General features: G+C 45.9%; 1 protein-coding gene across 1 annotated transcript in view; it reads left to right on the plus strand.

Moving 5' to 3' along the window:
- megf10 (multiple EGF-like-domains 10) overlaps positions 1 to 5,821 on the plus strand; it is a 144,936-nt gene extending 139,115 nt beyond the window's left edge. The window contains exon 25 of the mRNA XM_070988485.1: positions 2,979 to 5,821. Within this exon, the coding sequence (XP_070844586.1) occupies positions 2,979 to 3,145 (167 nt within the window). The 3' untranslated portion in view covers positions 3,146 to 5,821. The remainder of the gene's footprint in view (positions 1 to 2,978) is intronic.
- Positions 5,822 to 11,341: the final 5,520 nt, after the last annotated feature.

Raw genomic sequence — 11,341 nt, forward strand, 5'->3', positions numbered from 1 at the left:
ACCCTGGCTTTTCGGTACCATAAAGGTGGCTTACTTTCTATCGGACTACGTTGCCGTGGTAACCTATGCTGAACACCTAACCTGCTCCGGAGCAGGATAAGTTCAGGATAAGAGCTCAGCAGGTATAAAAGCCCCACCTACTGACCAATCAGTTCTCTTGGAAAATGGCCTGTCCGTTTTATGAGAACCCAGTGGATCTTGGTGCACAGCTTGTGCGAAGAGCACTCAGGCACGAGAGAATATTTAGAGATCGCTGTAATCCATTCGAATTGTCTGAACAATCACTGTACGAAAGGTACAGGTTTTCGGGAGAGGGGTTACAATACATCTGTCAGCTGCTGGGGCCTTACATCAGTAATGTAACGCAACGCAACCACGCGCTAACAGTCCTGCAGACAGTGTGCATTGCACTGAGGTTTTTTGCCACAGGTAATATATTTCTTAGTGATGTTTGTAATTATTATGATGTCTTTAAATCCCTCGTTGGATGGGTTACAAGCAAGCCACAGATAAAATGCCATTAATCAGTTATTTGTTTAAGTAAATCATGGATTGATTCATTCATTCATAGGTACTTTTATGTATTCTGTTGGCGATGCCCAAAACCTCGGGAAAAACACAGTATGTAGAGCTATTCATAAAGTCGCGGGGGCCCTGACTGAGCTTGTCGATGCATTCGTGGTGTTTCCCGGCCACCTGCCCACGCAATGCATCAAAGAGGGCTTTTATGACATCGCAGGTAAGCAAGGTTGATGTGTAATTTGCATAATGTAGACTAAGCCCTGGGATGTTTGCCGTTGTATATTGTATTGTATATAGCCTCCAACATGTAGGCCTACATATACATATGCTACATGTATAAGATATAGTAAGTGTACTGACCACTTTGAAGTATATTTTATACTTATGTTTGATTTGCTCCCATGTTCTCTTTGCTCCACTCGGGTTGCATCTGAAATAATAAGGCTACAATCACATGCCATAACGAAAAATTTCATACACACATACATTTATGGAACACACAAATGTTACTGTAGTCAGATATACAAGTGCAGTCATAGTGGGGAAGTAATATTATAATGGCACGAACTTACGCATTGACACAGTCGGCGATTTTTTGCCAGCAATCCTTGCGCCGTTTGGCAGCTGCAACTGTGTTGCTTTTTGCCTGGATTATTGATTTGTATGCCTCGTATTTATTAATTATTATTGTTTGCTCCTCCGTAGTGAAATATGCGGCTTGGGCTGATTTTTCCATGTTTGCGATTGGTCACATGCAGCAAACTCCGCCCTTTTTATGTGAGCGCGCACAGATCTAGATTGGACAAGCCTGAATTGAATTAGTGAGTTGATAGCCGGCTTTATGGTACCGAAAATCCGGAGGGCGGATATCTCGTTAAGTGAAGCCCGATAAGTAAGAGGAAGCCCGGCTAGGTTAATCAAGCTTTATGTTACAGGCCTCTGGTCTCAAACTTGGCTCTGTTTTTCCACTCACTTTGTCAGTCCCTTGTGTTCATTCGCCACATCAGCAGTGCAGTGGTCCAGGTTAACGATGCGACTCTCTGCCTTTTTCTGAGTTGAGTTTATAATGCAATGTAATGTGTTCCTCAGCTCTGTTGTGTCAGACTTAGTCATTAATAGGTCATTTGACACTCCACTTAAAGTAGTGCCAATTTTTTCAATTTCTGCAAAAAGGTCCTCAGTGTTGGCCTTCTGGCTTGCTTCAGGTTTAGCAGGGTTAGGTGGTTTAACTTCCATAATGGCAGTAATTTTCAAGCAAGTCTGCACCTTTGTCTTCACCTAGTTCACTGTCTAGTCCAAGCCTGTATTGATCTGTGTAGCTTTTGACAGGATATGAATAGCAATTACTTGTGTCAACCAGTGATCATTTATGGAGACTTAATACAGCAAAGTTATAAAAAAAAAAAAAAAAAAAATTGTCCACAGGGGTCCCGAGCATATCTAAAGCATTGCCATTCCCTAGGTCTTCCTCACATGACTCCCAGAACCAGATATTAATGGAATAGCTACTGTATCACAGTGTAAATGTTAAGAATCTTTCTGTTATTGTCATGTTGTGCAGCTGCTTATCAAAAAGGAAATTTTAGGAAAAATATTATAGTGAGCTCCTTTAATTGCCAACTATATGTTAGGGGACCAGAAAATATGTTAATACAGCTTAGGTAGATGGGAAGCTGAGGGAATCAAGCAAGCTTCAAACATAAAACATAAAAAAAAAAAAAAAAACAGCTTTGGATTTGTTCTCCAAACAAATCCAAAGCTCCAGTGCTGTCTTATTTACTTGCTGAATTATTTTAGCTAGCTAGCTAACTAGTCACCAGTGTATTCAGCTCAAGTCCCAATTCCTCTATGATAGTCTGCTTTGTCTGCAGCCACCATGCCCAATGTTTTTTGGTCAAGAAATCACTCTTAAATAAACTGCTCTGTAAAATTCCTTGTTTTTACCATATCATGTTTGTCAAAATTGCATTAATCCATATTCATGAATTATTAAGTTTCCAGAAGTAGTGGCAGTTATCTTCAGAGAAAAAAAAATCCTGATAAATCCACTGTTCACCTACTAAGCACCGAACAGCAGAAGTTAGCAATTAGCTGGTGAGCATAGTGGAGCGTGCTTTTCTAAGGAGTTCTGAGGAGGAGCTGACCAAAACAGAGCTAAAAGGAGAGTGCTAACATGTTTGCTACTTATAAATTTATAAATTGATCCAAGCTGTAAAGCCCAAGTGGCCAAAAAATTCTACAGGGATGGCTTGTCCCAGAGCTTGGCTGGCAATTTCCACCTGCTTGTAGCCCGTACTAAGTCTACTAACTAAACATGTCCTGTCTTGAACTCTCTGGATGCACAGAAATTTTAAATTAAACGTCATCTCAAATTTTCTGCAATGTTAGACTGTTTGGGAAACAGCTTTATACTTTATCATTCCAGCAACTGCCAACTTACCTGTCTTTCATTTCAGAGCCAACTGTGAGCACCATCCAGCCGGCTGGAGACAGCAATGGCCACCTACAGTTTGGCCAAGATCCATATGATCTACCAAGAAGCAGCCACATCCCCTCTCACTACGACCTCCTGCCAGCCAGAGACAGTCCATCCTCAGTAGACAAGGAGCTGGACAGTGAATGATTGCACAGTCTACAGCTCTAGCACTTCATATTCCACAAACAGGCACACTTCATACCCACAACATACTTATACTTGTTTTCATGCTGTTATACTTTGACACTCATTGTAACATGACTTTTGAATAAAGTGGGTACATAAGAGCGTAGTGAACAGTATGATGGGTTCTCTGACCGTTGCCAATGGAAAAAGTGTTCCTATCTGTCCTGGATGGCTGGCTGAAAAGCCTGCTGTCATAGCCTCCCACTGACTGCCTCCATGATCTGTCTCCAAGAACTCTTTTTTTTTTTGTATGTCTTGTAGTCTCAATGCAACAGATCATACAAATGGCAATAACATACACATTCAGATGGTGCCGAAGCCTTTGTGATGTTGTACTTATTTGTACACATGAAAAGCGACCTTTCCATATATTCTACACCTGGCCAATCATTGTGTTACAATAGGCTTGGATTGTATGACTTGGAAAGTTGCAAAAGCCACTGGTTTCAGATGTTTTTAAATGATCTGACTACTTTATTTCAAGCACACAGACGCCTTCAATACCAATCAAATCTCTATTTTTGTTACAATAGGCATAAATCTTGGTTTGTATGATTTGGAAAGTTGCAAAAGTCACTGGTTTCAGATGCTTTTAAATGATCTGACTACTTTATTTCAAGCACACAGATGCCGTCAATACCAATCAAATCTCTATTTTTGCAACATCAGTATTAGAAAGTGGATAATTTGTTTGAATGTTAGCTATTATATCAAGGATTAGATGTTTTGTGAGAGAGTAGGAGAACCAAGTTGCTGACAGTGTTTTTGATTTTTACACATCAAAATGACATCAAATGCAGACAGTGAGTGATGGATTAGTATACAAGTTGACCAAAGGTTCCATTTAAAAGTTATTTTTGGCAGTGTAGTTCAAAGCTGTAAAAAATGTTTAAAATTTCATTTTATCTCAAGCATAATTCCTAAATATCATATCATAATATCATAATTTGGGAATATAACATACAATGGTATGCAAAATTTCTCTTACTGTGAAAAGTTAAGTGAGTAGAAAATGGATCTCTACTAGAAGATAGCAAAATTTCAGGAAGCCATTAGCCAGCAGTTCATAATGTAAGTATGGAATGGCAGTTAATGTTGGAGGTCAATTTGAAGCCCGAAAGACCAAGGAAACTTTCTGGAAAAAACTGCTCACTGGATTGCTAAAAAGGCAAATCAAAACCACCATTTGACAGCAAAAACACCTTCAGGAAGATTTAACACTCTGGAGTGGTGGTGCATTGTTCTACTTAGCAGTACTGTGGAATGATGAAGTTAAGATACAGCTTTTTGGCCATAATGAGCACAGGTATGTTTGGAGATAAACTTTTTGGTTTCTAACTGCTGACTCCAGCTCCTTCAGCTCGTTGCCTTTTCATCAATTAATGAGGACCTGGACATCGTGGTGTGTCCAACAAATTTCTCTGCTGTTCTTGTCGTTTTTTTGTTTGATTGTCTTTGTTTTTTACTCCATACAGTAGGAAAATTGTGGTTACAACACACGCTTGACCAATCATGGTTTACAGTACTGCTGATGACCCCTGAAAGTGCCCCAATTTATTTCCACAAAGAACAAACAGTGGAATCAGAATTAGAACCTGTGAAAGTGACTACTCTTGAAATTCTGTTACATTGTGTTTAAGTGTTCTTATTCTTCTGCAGTTGAAAAGGAACAATGTAAATTTTCCAGTTGCTGGTCTTTATTATTGTACAGTTTAAAGGGCTCTACATATGTAATAAAATACAAGCTTAAGATGGACTTTGGGTTTTTGAATAATTCTTTGGATAATTGTACCAAGAACAGTTCACATTATTATCTGTTATTGTCATATATCACAGAAAATTGTTGAGAAAAGGTTTTGCTTTTAAATAATTATGTTTCTCTGTGTTTGTGTTTCCTGTAATCTGAATGTCTTAAATAGCAAACACTATTGAGCTATTCTGAACCTATTTGAAATGGTTGCAAAATAATGTATTGTTTGATCAGTTCTGATGTGACAACATTAACATCCCCCAGGGTCTTACATCTGAAAATAATTCTTTGGATAATTGTACCAAGAACAGTTCACATTATTATCTGTTATTGTCATATATCACAGAAAATTGTTGAGAAAAGGTTTTGCTTTTAAATAATTATGTTTCTCTGTGTTTGTGTTTCCTGTAATCTGAATTTCTTAAATAGCAAACACTATTGAGCTATTCTGAACCTATTTGAAATGGTTGCAAAATAATGTATTGTTTGATCAGTTCTGATGTGACAACATTAACATCCCCCAGGGTCTTACATCTGAAATTGAACACAGGCACAAATGTGGCATTTGGTAGATGAAAACTGGGAAATTTGAGTCATGTCTTCTCCAGATACTTCATTTCTTTTGTGATATTTTCCCTTTCTTAGTATTTAAATAACCACTAAAGAAGTTTGATCTGAAGGAAGTGCTTGGTATTTTTTCATAAATTACAAAAGTAATATAACAAATACTGTTCAAATACATTATTAACTGCCACTTCATATTTGTTCCCAATAAGGTTACAGTGATTTTGCCACTATCATCTCTACTATGCCTTATTGTTCTGTAGTTGTTGTTTTGTTTATTATAGTGCCATTTGTGCACAAGCTTTGGAATAAACAATGTTATGAAATAGTTTGGTGTAATGGTAAATGGGCTGCATTTGTATGGCACTTTTCTAGTCTTACCGACCACTCAAAATGCTTTACAACACAAATCGACAGTTACGCATGTAACTATGGTTCTATGAATCCTGGCTGACCGCCAGAGGCGGTGCCTTAAGCACTGAATGACTCCATCTCGCGCATGTGCAGGTTGAGAAGTAATACCAACAAAGTCACCTGTGGGTGGGCTATAACTTCCGGTGTCATCAGAGGATATGTTCTTGCAGAATCTTCTTGCGAAGCCACAAGGATTCTGAGTGACTGAACACTCTGGCGGTCATCCAGGATCCACATATACCCACAGTACTGTCCACATAGGCTCTCAGAGCCTGCACAGGACACAACAGCACCAACTTCTTGCCCCTTCCCCTACTGGCAGGTCAAACCGAGCTTGACAGGCTGATTAAGGTGCGAGTTTGACAAAACCTTAGGCAAGAATGCAGGTTTTGGCCATAAGGTGACCCCTGAACCGTCTGAGTTCCACTGCAGGCAAGAACTACTGATCGACAAGGCATGAAGCTCACTAACATGTTTCGCCAAGGTGATAGCAAGGAGGAAGGCAGTCTTCATTGACAACCACCATAGGCCTGCCTGTGCCAGGGGCTCAAAGGGTGGCGAGCATAGAGCATCCAGCACCAAAGGCATGTCCCATGCTGGAGCTCTTGGCAGTTGTGGGGGATGTAGTCTCAGAGCCCCCTTCAAGAAGAGGGACACCAACCTGTGGCATCCCACCGTGTTGTTACCGACTGGAACATGACGAGATGAAATGGCAGCCACGTACACCTTCAGGGTAGAGGGGGACCGACCACTATCCAGGAGGGACGGCAAAAATTCCAAAATAGTAGGCACAGAGCAGTGCACAGGGTCCTCATGCCTCCCTGAACACCAACCAGAGAACAGCCGCCACCTGTTCTCATACTGCACCTGGGTAGACGTTGCCCTGGCGTTCAGAACAGTATTCTGGACGGTGCCTATGCACTCATTCAGCAGCAGATCGGGCCCTGCAGAGGCCAAACCCACAGCTGAAGACAGCAAGGGTTGGGATGCCACACCCGGCCCCCCAGCTGAGACAGTAGGTCTTTCCTGTCGGGGAGGCACCATGGTGGGCCGTGACAGAGCCTTTACAGGAGAGGAAAACACATCCATCCCGGCCAGAAGGGGGCCACCAGCAGCAGTCTGTGGCCCCGCTGAAGAACCCTCTGCAGCGTTGCCATAATCAGAGGGACTGGTGGGAATGCATGCAGGAGAATCTCTGGCCACTCATGCACCAGGGCATCCTGCCCCAGAGGGCTGCTCTCCTCCATCCAGGAGAACCAGAGAGGACAATGGGTAGTCTCTTCCGAGGCAAAGAGATCCACCTCCACCCTGCCAAAGAGGCCCCAGATGTGGAGCACCACCTCCGGGTGAAGCCGCCACTCCCCTGGGGAAGGCTTGCAGCGGGAAAGGAAGTCCGCTACCTCGTTCCGCTTCCCCGGTAGATACATTGCTCTCAGGCTGGATAGGCGGGGGGCTGCCCAAGTCAGGAGGCCCCAGGTCACCTGCAGCAACCGCATTGACCTGGTACTCCCTTGGTGATTTATTTGAGAAACGGTTGAGATGTTGTCCGACCGTACCAGCACATGCTTCCCCCTCAAATATGGAAGAAAGTGCTTGAGCGCCAGGTGCACAGCCCGCAGCTCTAGCACATTGACATGCTCTGTGCGGGCCTGAGCAGACCACCGCCCCTGAACTGCTCTGTTCTGCCACACTGCACCCCAACCTGAGGGAAGCATCTGTCGTGACGGTCTCCCGACGAGCCGGAACAGAACCCATCCGCATGCCCTGTAACATGAAGGCCCTTTTCCTCCACGGAGACAGAGCAAGGAGGCAGCGGAATGACACCCTGATCTTCCTGTGCCTGTGCCACTTGGCATCCAAGTGAAAGCTGTTCAGCCACCGTTGAAGAAGGCAAAGTGACAGTAAGCCCAGAGGAACAACGGTCGTGGCAGCTGTCAACTTGCCCAGGAGGCGTAGATACTGCACATAGGGCAATCACCTGCCCTGCCGGAAGAGGGGAAGGAGGCGGAGGATGTCGTCCACCCGCCGTAGTGATGGACAAGCCTGCATGGTTGCAGAGTCCAGGGCCACACAGAGGAAGGTGATACTCTGGGAGGGGATCAGACAGCTCTTTTTGATGTTCACCCTGAGACCCAGCCGGGCTAGGTGAGCCAGAAGAGCAGCCGTATCCTGCACCACATGAGACTGGGAAGGCGCACACACCAACCAGTCGTGCAGATATGGAAGGATCTTCATGCCACGCGACTGCAGGGGAGAGAGGGCTGCTGCCACACAGCGGATGAACACCCACGGGGAGAGGGAGAGACCAAAGGGTAGCACCCTGAACTGAAAATGACAGCCTTTAAAGGCAAACCGAAGGAATTGCCTGTGGTGAGGTATGATGGGAACATGAAAATAGGCGTCCCTCAGGTCGATGGAAGTGAACCACTCCCCTTCGGCAAACACACACAGAACCTCTGCCATGGAGAGCATGTGAAATGGCATGACCTTCAGGAATCTGTTGAGGCCCCTGAGATTGAGGATGGGGTGGAATCCGCCATCTTTCTTTTCCACCAGAAAGTACATTGAGTGGTGGGGCTGTGACAGGGGATCTACCGACTCGATGGCACCCTTGACCAGGAGGGCAGACAGCTCTTGGTCCAAGGCTAAGGCTTTTGCTGGGTCGCCTATGATGGTCATTTTGACCCAGCTGAAGGCAGGGGGCCGGCATTGGAACTGCAGTTTGTACCCCTGGGCTAGGGTGGACACCACCCAGGGGTCCGAGGTGTAAGCAGCCCAATAACTGAGCTGCTGCTGGGAAAAGCAGCCGACGACTGGCCCCGGAACTTCAGTTCCTGGCCCCCCGGCCTTTGGAGGCTCTGGGGGGGCGCCGGTTAACATCCAAGGCCCGAGGCTGACTAGAAGGCTGACAATCAGGGGCCTGAAGATCCTGAGCTGCCTGCCGAGCGGGCTGCTGCACTGGCTGCTGAGGCCTCTGGTAGCTACCAAAACAAGCCTGTGGCTGAGAGCGGCGCTGCGCAGTGCTGAAGAACTTCTAGGTTGAGCAGGGGGAGGCATGCTCCTGTGGAGACCTGAGAGCTGCTGTCTAGTCTGCCTGGCTTGGACCGTCCGCTCTAGTGCCTCTAAAGCGGCCGACCCAAACAACTCTCCTGGTTCCACCGGAACGCTGCAGAGGGTCTTTCTGCACGCCTCTGAGAGAGTGGACTGAGCCAGCCAAACCTGGCGGCAAGCCTGGACCAGGGTGGACATCACACGCCCTAACTCCCTGGTCATTAGGGCGAAAGCCTGCAGGGACGCATCGCTAAAATTATGAGCTGATGTGTCCTGTGTAGTCTCCTGAAGGGAGGCTGAGAGGGCAAGCATGAGGTGTGACATCGAGTCACTGATGCGTCCCATACGAGCCGCTGCATCATAGGCTTTGGAGAGTTAATAATCCGTGACACGACACTGGGGCAAAGGACACCTTGCATTCAACCTCAGGGCCTCATCAGGAGAAACTACGAGTGCAGCCACCGTTGGCTCAACAGCTGGCATGCGGCCAAGGCCAAACTTGCAAACTTGCAACCTGCATGGCTGCCAGCGTTCGGCCATCAGACGTCGCATGAGAAAGAGCCCTGGAATCTCCAACATGCATGCAACTCCTTCAGGTACTCCTCTGAAGGAGGCACAGTGAATGTGGCAGTGGCTGAACTGCACCTGAAAAATGCACTCACCGGAGCCGGTTTGGCTTGTGGTACGTCTAGCTGCAGGCAAGCCAAGGCCATGCGAATGATGGCCCCCATGGAGCTACCCTCTGAGCAACCACCTAAACTATGGGCCGAGGAACAGGAGCCCGCTTCCGAGGGATGGGAGACGGTGTCATGGGAGACAGTGTGTGTCCCATATTCCCCAAACTCAGTGGCTGAAGCTGCCGTTGAGAGGATGTCATCCTCTGGACCCGACAAAACCACAGGAGGGACAGGCGCACACGCACTCCCTGCACCAGTCCCCGTCTGGAGGGCCAAAAAGATGGACTTCATCTGATTAAACTCCACTGTCAGGAGGTCCACTCTTGAAGCAAGCTCACACTCTTTAGCCTTCTTCCTGGAGGAAGCACCTTCAGTGTCCGGCGCCCGCCGCTTTGGCCGGCTAGTTCGGGCTGGGGACAGCCTGTGAGCGTCAATTGGGCCTCCTGGTGAGGGGACACCACCAAAAAGTCGTTCCACCTAAGCCAGTCTTGCAGCCCTCCACCCGGGGCATGAAGCTGCAGTGCATGCAGGGGTCCTCTGAAAGACCTTCCCTCAGGCCAAGACATGAGGGGCAAAGGTCATGACCGTCCTCAGGCTGCAGAGGAGCCATACAGGCTGTACAAGAGTGAGAAGACATCATAATGGCGGCCACCAATTATGAAGAACCACTCTCAAAAAACGACATATGCTGGGAATGAGAGCAAAAAACCCGACTTCCCAACAAAGTTGCAAAGAGAACCAAAGAGGTTACAATAAAAGTAACTCAATGACAGTACTACAAAAAAGGTGAGCCAAATAAGGAATGCTGTAGTTATATAAAAAAAAAAACCCCAGCATGTTACGATCGAGTTGCCACCAAAACAAAACAAATTAACGCAGAAAAAGCTACAAAAGTACAAGGTACAAGCGCGTCCTTACCAAAACAATCAGATTAAAAACACACCTATGCTGGGAGAGGGAGCGAAAACACAGCCGTCACCAACAGGTCGTTACTAAATAATAAAGTTAGCTCAAGTGGACACACTGCTGCTAACTGTGAAGATAACAGCTGGGAGAGGGAGCGAAAACACTGCCGTCACCAACAAAGTACAAAATGCACTGATTAGTGGTACTTTACCGGTCGAGTCCAACCGTAAGACGAGGGCGACCTCCCCCTGTGCTGCCAGTTATAGAAAGTACAAGGAACTTTCATTTTGTGTTGATTTATCTCTAGGTGGCCACCATGGATGCCAACCAGAGGGGGTGCCCAAGGTGGTCCACAAAAAATGTGTTGAACCAACAACTACTTCTTTGGGATGGAGAAGCAAAGGCAAGACACAGGCTGACATGTCACTCAGGGTTTCCCATACTCTTCACAACATCATGTTGAAGACATGAGAGGAGAGAAATAAGAGAGTAGAGGGAGAGAGAGTGAAGAAAATTGAGGTGGCAAGAGGTGTTAGGCATGCATTTTCCTGTATCAATTCAATTCAATTCAATTTTATTTGTATAGCGCCAAATCACAACAGAAGTTGTCTCAGGACACTTTCCATATAGAGCTGGTACAGACCAAGCTCTTTTATCTACAAAGAAACCAACAATTCCCCCATGAGCAAGCACTTGGCGACAGTGGCGAGGAAAAACTTCCTTTTAACAGGCAGAAACCTCGAGCAGAACCAGACTCTGGGATGGGCGGCCATCTGCCTCGACCGGTTGGGTGAG

This window comes from Chaetodon trifascialis, chromosome 20 (assembly GCF_039877785.1).
Source record: "Chaetodon trifascialis isolate fChaTrf1 chromosome 20, fChaTrf1.hap1, whole genome shotgun sequence".
NCBI classification, from domain to species: Eukaryota; Metazoa; Chordata; class Actinopteri; order Chaetodontiformes; family Chaetodontidae; genus Chaetodon; species Chaetodon trifascialis.